At 47.2% G+C, this 17,500-nt stretch overlaps 1 protein-coding gene across 1 annotated transcript in view; it reads left to right on the top strand.

Moving 5' to 3' along the window:
* The window catches only part of slc8a1a (solute carrier family 8 member 1a), a 42,459-nt gene that overhangs the window by 2,592 nt on the left and 22,367 nt on the right, over positions 1–17,500 (top strand). The window contains exons 2-12 of the mRNA XM_079499537.1: positions 165–418; positions 946–1,184; positions 1,360–1,651; positions 4,359–4,412; positions 4,443–4,586; positions 5,974–6,099; positions 6,746–6,948; positions 7,825–7,940; positions 8,891–8,997; positions 10,061–10,239; positions 13,426–13,532. Coding sequence (XP_079355663.1) covers positions 299–418; positions 946–1,184; positions 1,360–1,651; positions 4,359–4,412; positions 4,443–4,586; positions 5,974–6,099; positions 6,746–6,948; positions 7,825–7,940; positions 8,891–8,997; positions 10,061–10,239; positions 13,426–13,532 — 1,687 coding nt within the window. The 5' untranslated portion in view covers positions 165–298. The remainder of the gene's footprint in view (positions 1–164; positions 419–945; positions 1,185–1,359; positions 1,652–4,358; positions 4,413–4,442; positions 4,587–5,973; positions 6,100–6,745; positions 6,949–7,824; positions 7,941–8,890; positions 8,998–10,060; positions 10,240–13,425; positions 13,533–17,500) is intronic.

Here is a 17,500-nt window from a genome sequence, read left to right as displayed (position 1 = left end):
TGTTCTGCTGGTGAAATAGAGTTTTACATTTTCGTCCAAAAAATCACCATAACATAGCTGGCCAACATCCTAAACACATTTCTTTCACAAACATTTGAATACTTTCAATCAATCAATCAATCAACCAATCAATCAATCAACTGACCAATCAGCCGCCCCTACAGGTACATCATCGTCCAACAACAGCCAATCAAAATGCGGCGGCAGCGTGGTCTGCTACCCGGGCGTCATCCTCCCCGTGTGGAAGCCGGTGAACCCGGGCCTGGGCGACCGCTGGGCGCGGGCACTCATCTACTTCATGGCTCTCTTCTACATGTTCCTGGGCGTGTCCATCATCGCCGACCGCTTCATGGCCTCCATCGAGGTCATCACGTCTCAGGAGAGAGAGATCACCATCAGGAAACCCAACGGAGAGAAGGTACTGGTCTATAACCCAACTATACACGGACTAACCCATCCCTAAACCAACCTTTAAACTACCCATAACCCTAACCTTAACCATAACTAACCCTGACCGCTTCATGGCCTCCATCGAGGTCATCACGTCTCAGGAGAGAGAGATCAGGAAACCCAACGGAGAGAAGGTACTGGTCTATAACCCAACGCTAAACCTAAACCTAACTAAATTAAAAAAGGGGAGAAATACTGGACCAAACTTATACCTTTCCGAATGAGTTTATATTGTGTTTAATTACAGGTAACCCATACGGTTCGTATCTGGAGCGAGACGGTCTCCAACCTCACCCTGATGGCTCTGGGTTCCATGTGTTATCGTTTATATTATATGTGTTATAGCGTTTAATATAATAATATATAATGTGTTTTATTACTGGTAACCCATACAGTTCGTATCTGGACGAGACGTCTCCAACCTCACCCTGATGGCTCTGGGTTCCATGTGTTATATTAGTGTTATTATAATGTATATAATGTGTTTTATTGTAGGTAACTCACACCGTAAGGATCTGGAACGAGACTGTCTCCAACCTCACCCTCATGGCGTTGGGCTCCAGCGCTCCAGAGATCCTGCTCAGTGTGGTGGAGGTCTGCGGCCACGACTTCAATGCAGGCGAACTCGGTCCGAACACCATCGTTGGCTCCGCCGCCTTCAACATGTTCGTCATCATCGGCCTGTGTGTGTCCGTCATCCCCGACGGAGAACACCGCAAGATCAAACACCTGAGGTAAGATAATACTCTGCCCCCTAGTGGCCTGGAGATTAAAGACCTGAGGTACACCTGTCTCTACCTCATCTACACCTGCCTCTACCTCATCCTGGCCTACACCTGTCTCTGTAGTGCTATTTATCGTAGTTATGTTATTATATTATAAGGTGTTATACCTCATATCCCCCTATAGGGTGTTCTTCGTCACGGCATCCTGGAGCATCCTGGCCTACACCTGGCTCTACCTCATCCTGGCGGTCATCTCTCCATCGGTGGTGGAGGTGTGGGAGGGGCTTCTGACGCTGGCGTTCTTCCCGCTGTGCGTGGGCTTCGCGTACGTGGCCGACCGCCGCCTGCTCTTCTACAAGTACGTCTACAAGCGCTACCGCGCCGGCAAGAGGAAGGGCGTGGTCATCGTAGAGACCGAGGGGGAGGAGACTGCGAGGAAGGGCGTCGACGGCATAGAGGCTGAAGGGGAGCCCGAGGTACAGCTTACCTTTATATTATTTACCATTTACTATTTAGCATTTAGCTTTTAGCTTTTAGCTTTTAGCTTTTAGCTTTTAGCATTTAGCATTTAGCATTTAACATTTATCTTTTACCATTTACTATTTAGAATTTAGCTTTTAACATTTAGTATTTAGCATTTAGCATTTAGCATTTATCTTTTACCATTTACTATTTAGAATTTAGCTTTTAACATTTAGTATTTAGCATTTAGCATTTAGCATTTAGCTTTTCACCATTTACTATTTAGAATTTAGCTTTTAACATTTAGTATTTAGCATTTAGCATTTAGCATGTATCTTTTACCATTTACTATTTAGAATTTAGCTTTTACCATTTACTATTTAGAATTTAGCTTTTAACATTTAGCATTTAGCATTTAGCATTTAGCATTTAGCATTTATCTTTTACCATTTACTATTTAGAATTTAGCTTTTAACATTTAGTATTTAGCATTTAGCATTTAGCATGTATCTTTTACCATTTACTATTTAGAATTTAGCTTTTACCATTTACTATTTAGAATTTAGCTTTTAGCATTTAGCATTTAGCATTTAGCATTTAGCATTTAGCTTTTACCATTTACTATTTAGAATTTAGCTTTTAACATTTAGTATTTAGCATTTAGCTTTTAACATTTAGCATTTAGCTTTTAGCTTTTAGCATATACAATCTACATTGTAGAGAGACAGTGTAGCCGCGTCTCAGTAAACTATAGGATCATAGAATGCAGAGAGACAGTGTAGTGTCTCAGTAAACTATAGGATCATAGAATGCAGAGAGACAGTGTAGCGTCTCAGTAAACTATAGGATCATAGAATGCAGAGAGACAGTGTAGCGTCTCAATAAACTATAGGATCATAGAATGCAGAGAGACAGTGTAGCGTCTCAGTAAACTATAGGATCATAGAATGCAGAGAGACAGTGTAGCGTCTCAATAAACTATAGGATCATAGAATGCAGAGAGACAGTGTAGCGTCTCAGTAAACTATAGGATCATAGAATGCAGAGAGACAGTGTAGCGTCTCAATAAACTATAGGATCATAGAATGCAGAGAGACAGTGTAGCGTCTCAGTAAACTATAGGATCATAGAATGCAGAGAGACAGTGTAGCGTCTCAGTAAACTATAGGATCATAGAATGCAGAGAGACAGTGTAGCGTCTCAATAAACTATAGGATCATAGAATGCAGAGAGACAGTGTAGCGTCTCAGTAAACTATAGGATCATAGAATGCAGAGAGACAGTGTAGCGTCTCAGTAAACTATAGGATCATAGAATGCAGAGAGACAGTGTAGCGTCTCAGTAAACTATAGGATCATAGAATGCAGAGAGACAGTGTAGCGTCTCAATAAACTATAGGATCATAGAATGCAGAGAGACAGTGTAGTGTCTCAGTAAACTATAGGATCATAGAATGCAGAGAGACAGTGTAGCGTCTCAGTAAACTATAGGATCATAGAATGCAGAGAGACAGTGTAGTGTCTCAGTAAACTATAGGATCATAGAATACAGAGAGACAGTGTAGTGTCTCAGTAAACTATAGGATCATAGAATGCAGAGAGAGTGTAGCGTCTCAGTAAACTATAGGATCATAGAATGCAGAGAGACAGTGTAGCGTCTCAGTAAACTATAGGATCATAGAATGCAGAGAGACAGTAAACTATAGGATCATAGAATGCAGAGAGACAGTAAACTATAGGATCATAGAATGCAGAGAGACAGTAAACTATAGGATCATAGAATGCAGAGAGACAGTAAACTATAGGATCATAGAATGCAGAGAGACAGTAAACTATAGGATCATAGAATGCAGAGAGACAGTAAACTATAGGATCATAGAATGCAGAGAGAGTGTAGTAGAGCTCTTGGACACTCTATTAGATTTGAACTAATTTGATTTGGTGTTAATTCATTATGCTAAAGACGTGTATTCACGCCTTTAGAATCAAAACCACAAGTCCCTTGGACGTGTGTAGGCGCTGTTAGGTCGTTTTCATTGATATCAAACCATATTATATTAAAATAAATGTTTTTGGCCACTCCTTCTTCAGCGATCCTGCCGTTCACTTCCTTGTTAACGGGCCGACAGAAGTGTCTCATAACTCTAAATCTACGGAGCTCTCCATGGTTCTGATCAGAACTCTAATTCTACGGAGCTCTCCATAGTTTTGATCAGAACTCTAATTCTACGGAGCTCTCCATGGTTTTGATCAGAACTCTAAATCTACGGAGCTCTCCATGGTTTTGATCATAACGCTGATGTTCTGTGGTCTTTTCTGACTTCAGCACCTCGTTTGGAATATTAACACAATCAGCACCGGAATTTCTTTCAAAATAGAAGCTCGGGGTGCCGGGCAGATATGGCAGCTTTTACTCTGAAAGCCGTGGGCTTCTGTTCCGTACAAAAAACGGGAGGCATAATGTTGCTTGCTTACCTCGAGATTATTTACGACAAAGTAGCTCTGAAAGCGTTAATATTCCGGGCGAGAGGCATGTTGTTGAAGTCAGAAATGAAGACATGAAGAGCCATCTGGTCAGAACCACGGAGAGCTCCCTAGATTACGCACGGCGAGCCTTTCTTTCTGAGCGCTAAACAGGGAAGTGAACAAAGGGGAACATGGTATGGAAACGCTGTGTTAATAATAATACTATGATCATGAAAGACGCTGTGTTATTCCACAGCTGTCAGAGATGAAGAGAAGAGGAGAGGATGGAGGGATGAGGATGGAGGAGAGAGGAGAGGAGGATGAAGAGGAGGATGAGGAGGAGGAGGTGAGGAGGGAGATAGCTCTCCTCCTGAAGGAGCTGAAAGTGAAGCATCCTGAGAAGGACACGGAGCAACTTCTGGAGATCCTCAACTACCAGTTACTGAACCAGCAGCCGAAGAGCAGGGCCTTCTACCGCTGTCAGGTATTATTATTACTGTGGTTACTGTTACTGTTACTGTTACTGTTACTGTTACTGAACCAGCAGGAGAGGAGCAGGGCCTTCTACCGCTGTCAGGTATTATTATTACTGTGGTTACTGTTACTGTTACTGAACCAGCAGCCGGAGAGCAGGGCCTTCTACCGCTGTCAGGTATTAATATTACTGTGGTTACTGTTACTGTTACTGTTACTGAACCAGCAGCGGAAGAGCAGGGCCTTCTACCGCTGTCAGGTATTATTATTACTGTGGTTACTGTTACTGTTACTGAACCAGCAGCCGAAGAGCAGGGCCTTCTACCGCTGTCAGGTAATAATATTACTGTGGTTACTGTTACTGTTACTGTTACTGAACCAGCAGGAGAGGAGCAGGGCCTTCTACCGCTGTCAGGTATTATTATTACTGTGGTTACTGTTACTGTTACTGTTACTGGTACTGTTACTGAACCAGCAGGAGAGGAGCAGGGCCTTCTACCGCTGTCAGGTATTAATATTACTGTGGTTACTGTTACTGTTACTGTTACTGAACCAGCAGGAGAGGAGCAGGGCCTTCTACCGCTGTCAGGTATTAATATTACTGTGGTTACTGTTACTGTTACTGAACCAGCAGGAGAGGAGCAGGGCCTTCTACCGCTGTCAGGTATTAATATTACTGTGGTTACTGTTACTGTTACTGAACCAGCAGGAGAGGAGCAGGGCCTTCTACCGCTGTCAGGTATTAATATTACTGTGGTTACTGTTACTGTTACTGAACCAGCAGGAGAGGAGCAGGGCCTTCTACCGCTGTCAGGTATTAATATTACTGTGGTTACTGTTACTGTTACTGAACCAGCAGCCAAAGAGCAGGGCCTTCTACCGCTGTCAGGTATTAATATTACTGTGGTTACTGTTACTGTTACTACTGTGGTTACTGTTACTGTTACTGTTACTGACCAAGCCCCCAGTAAGGCTATGCAAAGTTGAAGCTGCCACTACCTACTGGCGAAATGAGGAATTGCAACACTTTCATGGAGGTGGACGGACGTTCATGACGTCGTAAGCCCCGGACCTAAAAATTGAGGTCCGGGGCTAAAAATTATACTTCCGGCAGTCTTCCGGGTGCTTCAAAACGCCACTGAGCAACTTCCACTGAAATTAATAGCGGGGGTGCGGGGCTGTTCGGTTATAACTCTATATGTCTAACCCAGCAGGAGAAGAGCAGGGCCTTCTACCGCTGTTAGGAATTATTATTACTGTGGTTACGGTTACTGTTGCTCTACTGTGTGTGTGTGTGTGTGTGTGTGTGTGTGTGTGTGTGTGTGTGTGTGTGTGTGTGTGTGTGTGTGTGTGTGTGTGTGTGTGTGTGTGTGTGTGTGTGTGTGTGTGGTTGCTAGGCGACCAGGATGTTGACGGGAGCCGGGAACATCCTGAAGCGTCACGCTGCAGACCAGGCTAGACGAGCACAGAGCAACAACCTGTCTGTCTGCTCAGAGGTCACCAACGATCACCTGACCTCCAAGGTACCTGTCTGTCTGTCTGTCTGTCTGTCTGTCTGTCTGTCTGTCTGTCGGTCGTACTCCTTCCCCTCCAGGTGTTTTTGGATCCTGGGTCCTACCCGAGTGGAATAGTAAGAGAGTGGCGACACGCTTTGATCTCGCCACAAAGCGGGGTGCTGTGGGCTATAGTTACACATTGGAACTATCCCATTGAGACAAAGCGGGGTGCTATGGGCTATAGTTCCAAACATTGGAACTATCCCATTGAGACAAAGCGGGGTGCTATGGGCTATAGTTCCAAACATTGGTACTATCCCATTGAGATAAAGCGGGGTGCCTATGGGCTATAGTTCCACACATTGGAACTATCCCATTGAGTCAAAGCGGGGTGCTATGGGCTATAGTTCCAAACATTGGATCTATCCCATTGAGACAATTAAGCGGGTGCTAACCTATGGGCTATAGTTCCAAACACTATCCCATTGAGACAAAGCGGGTGCCTATATGGGCTATAGTTCCACACATTGCTCCTATGGCTGGAACTATCCCATTGAGATAGAATGAGCACTTCCGCATTCCATTGTTACAATGGAAGTCAAGGCTAGTGTCGCCACTCTCTTACTATTCCACTATTATTGTTTGGTGTTACATGGTAATCCTTCCTCTCCAGGTGTTTTTGGATCCTGGTTCCTACCAGTGTTTGGAGAACTGCGGTTGGGTGCGTCTGAACGTGGTGCGCCGCGGAGGCGACCTCAACGCCACCGTGTCCGTGGACTACCGCACGGAGGACGGAACGGCCAACGCTGGATCGGACTACCGATTCACCGAGGGAACCGTCGTGTTCCTGCCCGGAGAGACGGACAAGGAGATCAGGTTATTGTTGTTGTTGTTATTATTAGTCACTATGGGAAATGTTCACCGGCTCAACGGTGTACACGGGCCATAGTCATTTATATTGGAACCGTGAACACAAAAAACGATTGTTATTATCATTATTATTATTAATCCACTCCAATGTCAACCGTCTTCTTTGGAAAGCCGTTTCTCTCGGTAACAGGGAAACAGGAAGTGAATTATCGCTATTTAACGGGTGCCACGAATGCTATTTAATTCACCCAAAAGATACATGTTGTAACCGGTGATCGCATCGTTTAGAGAAATGATTAAAAAAAAGAAGAATCCGAGATATTAGGATTCTAAATCCTCTAAATCTCTGATGTGTTCCTATAGACTGATGTGTGTTGTGTTACAGTGCGTCGCTGTGACCCAGAGTGTTACAGTGCGTAGTTGTGAACCAGAGTGTTACAGTGCGTAGCTGTGACCCAGAGTGTTACAGTGCGTCGCTGTGACCCAGAGTGTTACAGTGCGTAGTTGTGAACCAGAGTGTTACAGTGCGTAGTTGTGAACCAGAGTGTTACAGTGCGTAGTTGTGACCCAGAGTGTTACAGTGCGTAGTTGTGAACCAGAGTGTTACAGTGCGTAGTTGTGACCCAGAGTGTTACAGTGCGTATTTGTGAACCAGAGTGTTACAGTGTATACATAACACAGCTGTGAACCAGAGTGTTACAGTTTATACAGAACTGAATCCTACTAATAAAGTTGTTCTTGATGATCTGAATCTTATCAATAAAGTAGTTTTTGTTGATCTGAATCGTATTAATAAAGTTGTTTTTGTTGATCTGAATCTTATCAATGAAGTAGTTTTTGTTGATCTGAATCTTATTAATAAAGTTGCCCGGTCTTGAACAGGATCGACATCATCGATGACGACATCTTTGAAGAAGACGAACACTTCCTGGTTCACCTGAGCAACGTCAAGGTCATCTCTGACGTCAAGGTCATCTCCGAGGGGGGCGTGCTTAACGGTAGGTCATTCCTGAAGGGGGCGTGACCTCGGAGAGTCTATGGACTTTTGTTTGTTTAGAGCACTTTAACACTCCGATTGCCCGGGGTTATTTAATCCATTAAATCATAGCACTTTTACAGACGGACCGGATGTTATCTCAGATGTGGCTGAAGTAGCTAGATGTAGCCAAAACACTCTAGAGCTGATCGACAACAACGGGAGGTGTGATTAATTCTACCTCGACTAAGGACCGCGATGGGCTGTGGAGCTCCCAGGCTGTGGAGCGACGGTCTCAGGCTGTGGAGCGACGCTCCCAGGCTGTGGAGCGACGGTCTCAGGCTGTGGAGCGACGCTCCCAGGCTGTGGAGCGACGCTCTCAGGCTGTGGAGCGACGCTCCCAGGCTGTGGAGCGACGGTCTCAGGCTGTGGAGCGACGCTCTCAGGCTGTGGAGCGACGCTCCCATGCTGTGGAGCGACGGTCTCAGGCTGTGGAGCGACGCTCCCAGGCTGTGGAGCGACGCTCCCAGCCTGTGGAGCGACGGTCTCAGGCTGTGGAGCGACGCTCCCAGCCTGTGGAGCGACGGTCTCAGGCTGTGGAGCGACGCTCCCAGGCTGTGGAGCGACGGTCTCAGGCTGTGGAGCGACGCTCCCAGGCTGTGGAGCGACGCTCCCAGGCTGTGGAGCGACGCTCCCAGGCTGTGTAGCGATGCTCCTAGGCTGTGGAGCGACGCTCCAAGGCTGTGTAGCGATGCGATGCTCCCAGCCCGTGGAACGATGCTCCCAGGCTGTGGAGCGATGCTCCCAGCCCGTGGAGCGATGCTCCCAGCCTCCCAGCGATGCGATTTTTAAATTCATAACTTGATCCAATTAAATTCTATTATTGGCTGTCTCCCTTTCCATGACGGTGACATCATCACAATGGCTGTCTACTATTGGCTGTCTACGTTTCCATGACGGTGACATCATCAGCCCTTTCCAACGGTCACCGTGGTAACGCGGGGGCGGGGCTTGGCCTGCCTTGCAGCGCCACGGTAACCATCTTTGATGACGACCACTCTGGCATCTTCACCTTCCAGGTAACCAATCAGCTTCCACCTCGTTAACCGGTCAGCTTCCACCTCGTTAACCAACCTCGTTAAACAATCACCACCCTGGTACACGTGTTCTCTGACACCGTTACTACAGCTGCTGGCAAAGCTCTCCTCCTCCCCCCCAGCCTCCACCACCCCAGCCTCCTCCCCCCCAGCCTCCACCACCCCAGCCTCCACCCCCAGCCTCCACCACCCCAGCCTCCACCACCCCAGCCTCCACCACCCCAGCCTCCACCCCCAGCCTCCACCACCCCAGCCTCCACCCCCCCAGCCTCCACCCCCCCAGCCTCCACCACCCCAGCCTCCACCACCCCAGCCTCCACCCCCCCAGCCTCCACCCCCCCAGCCTCCACCACCCCAGCCTCCACCCCCCCAGCCTCCACCACCCCAGCCTCCACCACCCCAGCCTCCACCCCCCCAGCCTCCACCCCCCCAGCCTCCACCCCCCCAGCCTCCACCACCCCAGCCTCCACCCCCCCAGCCTCCACCCCCCCAGCCTCCACCACCCCAGCCTCCACCACCCCAGCCTCCACCACCCCAGCCTCCTCCCCCCCAGCCTCCACCACCCCAGCCTCCACCCCCCCAGCCTCCACCACCCCAGCCTCCACCACCCCAGCCTCCACCACCCCAGCCTCCACCCCCCCAGCCTCCACCACCCCAGCCTCCACCCCCCCAGCCTCCACCCCCCCAGCCTCCACCACCCCAGCCTCCACCACCCCAGCCTCCACCACCCCAGCCTCCACCACCCCAGCCTCCACCCCCCCCGCCTCCACCACCCCAGCCTCCACCACCCCAGCCTCCACCACCCGCAGCCCCGACGACCTCACAGGTCAAAGGTTAAACTAGCCAAGACAGGCGAATGCAAAGGCTCAACTTATGTAACTTAGGTCTCCTTCACAACAGAAAGCTTTACTGTGGTTAAAACGTATTAGGTGTGAATGCGACCTTAGATGCATTTAACTGTAATTCAGAGAATATCTCCCAGAGCGAAGCCTTTAACACCAAGTTTAGAGGAGCATTCAGTGATTTGGGTGATTTTGTTTTTTAGGACCCAGTGTTGACCGTCTCAGAGAGCGTGGGGGTCATGGAGGTCAAGGTGACCCGGAGCTCCGGGGCACGGGGCGTGGTCCTGGTGCCCTTTAGGACCCAGGAGGGGTCGGCTCGGGGCGGGGGGGAGGACTACGAGGACACCCACGGAGTTCTGGAGTTCCTGAACGACGAGATACAGTAAGATATTAATATTACATTATTAATTATGATAAATAATTATTTATAATGTAAACATTATTACATTATTAATTATTAGAATGTAAACGTTTATAGTTACAATATGATGAGATACAGTAAGTTATTATTATTACATTATTAATTATGATTAATTATTATAATAGTTACAAAATGATGAGATACAGTTAGATATTATTATTACATTATTAATTATTATAATGTTTAACATTTAAAACAATACAGTAATATATAATTATTACATTATGATAATGAATTATTACATTATTAATTGTGATAATTCATTATTTATAAATTTACATTTATATACATTTATTTACATGTAAATGTAAATGTATAGTTATACAGTCACTTTTATTACATAATACTTTTAATGTAATACAAATATACAGTACGTTTTATTAAATGTAATATTTTCAGATCAATATAATTCAGTGGTTTTCAACCTTTTTCACATCAAGGCCCATTTATTTATTCATTATCTGAGCCACGGAACCACCATGTGACCCATCTGAGCCACGGACCACCACCTGATGACATTTAGCCTCTCAGACCCATCTGAGCCACGGACCACCATGTGATGACATTTAGCCTCTCAGACCCATCTGAGCCACGGACCACCATGTGATGACATTTAGCCTCTCAGACCCATTTGAGCCACGGACCACCATCTGATGACATTTAACCTCTCAGACCAATCTGAGCCACGGACCACCGTTTGATGACATTTAGCCTCTCAGACCCATTTGAGCCACGGACCACCATCTGATGACATTTAACCTCTCAGACCCATCTGAGCCACGGACCACCATCTGATGACATTTAACCTCTCGGACCCATCTGAGCCACGGACCACCGTTTGATGACATTTAGCCTCTCAGACCCATCTGAGCCACGGACCACCATGTGATGACATTTAGCCTCTCAGACCCATCTGAGCCACGGACCACCATGTGATGACATTTAGCCTCTCAGACCCATCTGAGCCACGGACCACCATGTGATGACATTTAGCCTCTCAGACCCATCTGAGCCACGGACCACCATGTGATGACATTTAGCCTCTCAGACCCATCTGAGCCACGGACCACCATCTGATGACATTTAGCCTCTCAGACCCATCTGAGCCACGGACCACCATCTGATGACATTTAGCCTCTCAGACCCATCTGAGCCACGGACCACCATTTGATGACATTTAGCCTCTCAGTCCCATCTGAGCCACGGACCACCATCTGATGACATTTAGCCTCTCAGACCCATCTGAGCCACGGACCACCATGTGATGACATTTAGCCTCTCAGACCCATCTGAGCCACGGACCACCATGTGATGACATTTAGCCTCTCAGACCCATCTGAGCCACGGACCACCATGTGATGACATTTAGCCTCTCAGACCCATCTGAGCCACGGACCACCATGTGATGACATTTAGCCTCTCAGACCCATCTGAGCCACGGACCACCATGTGATGACATTTAGCCTCTCAGACCCATCTGAGCCACGGACCACCATGTGATGACATTTAGCCTCTCAGACCCATCTGAGCCACGGACCACCATGTGATGACATTTAGCCTCTCAGACCCATCTGAGCCACGGAACCACCATGTGATGACATTTAGCCTCTCAGACCCATCTGAGCCACGGACCACCATTTGATGACATTTAGCCTCTCAGACCCATCTGAGCCACGGAACCACCATGTGACCCATTTGAGCCACGGACCACCATTTGATGACATTTAGCCTCTCAGACCCATCTGAGCCACGGACCACCATCTGATGACATTTAGCCTCTCAGACCCATCTGAGCCACGGACCACCATGTGATGACATTTAGCCTCTCAGACCCATCTGAGCCACGGACCACCATGTGATGACATTTAGCCTCTCAGACCCATCTGAGCCACGGACCACCATGTGATGACATTTAGCCTCTCAGACCCATCTGAGCCACGGACCACCATGTGATGACATTTAGCCTCTCAGACCCATCTGAGCCACGGACCACCATGTGATGACATTTAGCCTCTCAGACCCATCTGAGCCACGGACCACCATGTGATGACATTTAGCCTCTCAGACCCATCTGAGCCACGGACCACCATGTGATGACATTTAGCCTCTCAGACCCATCTGAGCCACGGAACCACCATGTGATGACATTTAGCCTCTCAGACCCATCTGAGCCACGGACCACCATTTGATGACATTTAGCCTCTCAGACCCATCTGAGCCACGGAACCACCATGTGACCCATTTGAGCCACGGACCACCATTTGATGACATTTAGCCTCTCAGACCCATCTGAGCCACGGACCACCATTTGATGTAATTTAGCCTCTCAGACCCATCTGAGCCACGGACCACCATGTGATGACATTTAGCCTCTCAGACCCATCTGAGCCACGGACCACCATTTGATGACATTTAGCCGCTCAGACCCATCTGAGCCACGGACCACCATCTGATGACATTTAGCCTCTCAGACCCATCTGAGCCACGGACCACCATTTGATGACATTTAGCCTCTCAGACCCATTTGAGCCACGGAACCACCTGATGACATTTAGCCTCTCAGACCCATCTGAGCCACGGACCACCATGTGATGACATTTAGCCTCTCAGACCCATCTGAGCCACGGACCACCATTTGATGACATTTAGCCTCTCAGACCCATCTGAGCCACGGACCACCATCTGATGACATTTAGCCGCTCAGACCCAAAACTAAATAATATTTTGTTATCATTGGAAATTATTTAGTCCACAATTCCATGCTGTATTGATGTTGGTACCATTAGGAGAGATAATAGGCAAACGATCAAAAATAAAACAATTCTTATAAATTCTCTAATTGTGTAGACATCTTGTAAATTAAGTAATGCAAATGTTTAACAATAATTTAACTCTTAAGCTCTCAGGAGTTAAAGATCTAATAAGGGTCCATTTGGTTTCCAACTGTCCATAATTTAGCTGGGGACCACCTGGAACCCCCTCAGGACCGACCACTGGTGGTCCCCGGACCACTGGTTGAGAACCACTGATATTATTGATGTGTTTACAGTAAGAGCATTCAGATCAATATAATTGATCAGTTATTGATGTGTTTACAGTAAGAGCATTCAGATCAATATAATTGATCAGTTATTGATGTGTTTACAGTAAGAGCATTCAGATCAATATAATTGACGACGAGGAATATGAAAAGAACAAGAACTTCTTCGTGGACATCGGAGAGCCGCGATTGGTGGTGATGAGTCAGAGGAAAGGTGTGGTCTCCGTTGGCCCCTCCCACCGTGCAGCCCCTCCCATCCTCATAACTACACCCCCTAACCTCCCCCCCTAATGACCTCTGGCATAGGCCATTGACCCCTGACCTCTGCCGGAGGTCATCTCAAGGTCGTAGCAGGGAGAAGGTCGTTTTAGTATATTTCATATATTTATAGTATATGATTATATATTTATAGGCCTATTATATTTGTTTTGTATAATCTAACATATTTATATTACATTATACTCGTATATTCACAGTGTAATTGTATTTAAACTCACTTAAACATGATAAATATAAACATTCCTGTTACTGTTCATTTAGTTCATTTGGATGTAGTTTTAGTCTTAGGTCACATTCTCACCTAATACTTCGGTAGACTCGATGCGAATGGAGGAATGGGTGGAGAAGTTGGGATTCTTGCATATTTAATTTGCTGCGGTTTGCCTTCAACTGTATAACCGCAGCAATCGGAAACGCAGCAGGGACCTTATCAATGTGTTCAATTCATAAACTATAGCCTACACAGTGAAATCTATGGTGTTACAATTATAACGTCACACGTGCATGTGTCGTGCCGTCGGGGACTGGTCTGGACCTCTCTCTCTCTCCCCCTCGCTCTCTCTCTCACTTTACGCACGCAGCCACGCATTGTTCTTTTGGGCATGGAGGCACAGTGCTGAGCGCATTGAGAACAGACAGCAGCACAGCATGTTTATCGAGATGAAACTTGAAAGTCCCTACTCCCCCGTCCCCACACAGTGACAGCACTCCATGTTTACACACAGACACACAGACAGAATATTCTGTAGGCTACACTGCAGTGTTTTTATGTGTTTCCTTAAGCAATTGATAAATGTACTCGTCCTCCTTTCGACCAGGGCTTCAGTCTCCTCATTCGACCACGTCTATCCTTTATAGCTCTATGGTCTATCGGTAACGGGACATCTTTGCGCTGCGTAAAATATGCCTTCTGTTCTCCGTCTCCAACTGTGTTCAGCTCCTCACCCGCCACATTGTTTGCTTCATTTCCTTTATTTGCTGCGGATTGCATTCCCACCTGCACCGAATCGTAATCAAGTGCGATTGGAAGCAAAGCGAAACCCCCGTTTTTGGTCAAAGTAGAATGCAGTTCTTTGATGCGCATTAGGATTCGAATGATGCTTCACACCTGCCAAACGAAGCACACCTTCCGACAATGTGTAGCAGGATTCGTTTTAATCGCAGTAAAGCTTTCTGGTGTGAAGGTCACCTTAGTGTATTTAATACAATTCCACATAGTTTTAGTCTTAGTGTTTTAATACAATTCTTCATAGTTTTAGTCTTAGTGTTTTAATGAAATTCCACATAGTAATTAATTAATTAATTGTTGACAACATTGTCAGTATAATCATACTGGTTGACAGACGCTGTAACGGAGCAACCACAAGGTGTCGCCAAAAACACCCAAACACTATAAGATGATTGACTTAATTTCCTGTGGTTTCACAACGAGATAAACATTTAATTTACATTTATTAAAATGACCTTCTCTCCCTGATCCGACTGCCACCCTAACCTCACGTGTTTCCTGTCACATGACCCCACAGGGAGCCAATCAGAGTCAGGGATGGTGGACCAGGTTGATCGGCAGTTCCCACTTCTTTCTTGTCACATGTTTACAGGCAGCCAATGAGAGGGCGTCCTGTGTGTCACATGTTTACAGGCAGCCAATGAGAGGGTGTCCTGTGTGTCACATGTTTACAGGCAGTGTGTTATCAGTGTGTGTTGTTCACAGGCGGCCAATCAGAGTGTGTGTTGTTCACAGGCGGCCAATCAGAGTGTGTGTTGTTCACAGGCGGCCAATCAGAGTGTGTGTTGTTCACAGGCGGCCAATCAGAGTGTGTGTTGTTCACAGGCGGCCAATCAGAGTGTGTGTTGTTCACAGGCGGCCAATCAGAGTGTGTGTTGTTCACAGGCGGCCAATCAGAGTGCGCGTTGTGGACCAGGGCTCGTACGACAGACACAACTCTTTCTACATCCTGTTGGAAGAACCGCGATGGAAGATCCACAAAGGTCGTTGACCTCTGACCTCTGTGACCTGTCTATAGTTGACCTCTGACCTCTGTGACCTGTCTATAGTTCGCAAACCCCGTTTTCTGCCCCCGGTGTGGGAGGGGCCGTCAGTCAGTGGGGTAGGGAGGCTGTGTTTGGGGTCGGACGGACGGCGCTGAGTCATTGTAGGGGGTTAGGGTTAGGGAGGGGGGGAGGGACGGCGCTGAGTCGCTCACTGTGACCTCACTGTGACCTCACGCTGGTCCCTCCCACTCGGTGCATGGTGTCTCTCGTGGCTCCGACCCTCGGTCGGTCGTGACTCGTGGCGCGAAATTCCCTCCCATTCTAGGGCAGAAAACTGTGTTGCATCTTCTTCTTCTTCTTCTTCTTCTTCTTCTTCTTCTTCTTGCTTCTTTTCTCTGGGTTCCGCTCGCTTAATGTATTGAATAACTAATCTACCGCTGTTGCCCGGCCGCTTCTCGCCTTCCAGCCAGAGTTATAGCAGGGGGCGGGGCTGTCGCTACTGGTCCCCACTGTGGGAGAGTCAGACTACAAGCAGGAAGCAGCACTGCGCTGCTGCGCAGCAGCAGCAGGTAAACAAACAAGGCAGATAACCACTCCTGAACATTTACATTCGGAAATATGGCACCGGACAGGAGAGCACTCGCCTATTAGTTTGCATTGCACCGTGCAGTCAGTGCGCTATTTCCGAACGCGGTGATGAGTGGAAGGTGGACGGGGAAATAACATCAAGAGAAAGCTTAATCTGCACTCTGTCTGCAGACGATGCACTGCTGGCCTGTTCATCTGATAGATCTTAATCTGCACTCTGCAGACTGCACTGCTGGCCTGTTCATCTGATAGATCTTAATCTGCACTCTGCAGACTGCACTGCTGGCCTGTTCATCTGATAGATCTTAATCTGCACTCTGCAGACTGCACTGCTGGCCTGTTCATCTGATAGATCTTAATCTGCACTCTGCAGACTGCACTGCTGGCCTGTTCATCTGATAGCCAAGCATTCTGTTAAAATAGAGAAACAATTACTCTATTGCTGGTGATCTGGAGTCTGGGGTTGTCCCGTAGCCTGGATCCAGCCCAAAGACCCCACCCACTCTCTGAGTGGACTCCGTCTCTTGGTCTGGTGTTGCAAAAATGTATTATCCAATGAGAATCGGTGGTGGGGGTGGGTCTAACGAACAACCAATCAGCGCCGAGTCCCGTTTTCAGCGTCATCACGCAGCGCAACACACAGAGGAAGGAGGGAAAAACAACACCAATGGCTACTGGTTGAGGGAAATTCTAATCCCCTCCCCCTTGAAATCGCTCAGACAGGAGACAATGTCAGACTGAAGCTTCAAGAAAGCTACAGTCTGATAATCAGGCTAGTTGTCCCGTCCATGAAAGACTGACTAATGAAACATTATTATTTTTTTGCCTTGCAAACCATGTCATGTTGAAAAAATAGCTTTGGCATTTGGATGGGGGGGGCCTCTAGTGGACAGAACGTGCATACAAAACGTGATATTCTGTGTATAGGGGTGTTTTTCAGTAGGCTATAATGAGCTAAAATTAATGATGTAAATTTTCGAATATTTTCGAATATTACAAATAATAAAGCAATTAAATTTGAATGGGATTATAGAGGTAAACTGACAGCCGTGATGTCCTCTGAGCTCTACACCATGAAGACACAGTGTGTCCTCTGGGTTCTACACTGTGTGTCCTCTGAGCTCTACACCATGAAGACACAGTGTGTCCTCTGGGTTCTACACTGTGTGTCCTCTGGGTTCTACACTGTGTGTCCTCTGGGTTCTACACTGTGTGTCCTCTGGGTTCTACACTGTGTGTCCTCTGGGTTCTACACAGTGTGTCCTCTGAGCTCTACACCATGAAGACACTGTGTGTCCTCTGGGTTCTACACTGTGTGTC

This window comes from Electrona antarctica, assembly GCF_951216825.1.
Source record: "Electrona antarctica genome assembly, chromosome: 4".
NCBI classification, from domain to species: Eukaryota; Metazoa; Chordata; class Actinopteri; order Myctophiformes; family Myctophidae; genus Electrona; species Electrona antarctica.
This window is presented reverse-complemented; position numbering and strand designations above follow the sequence as displayed.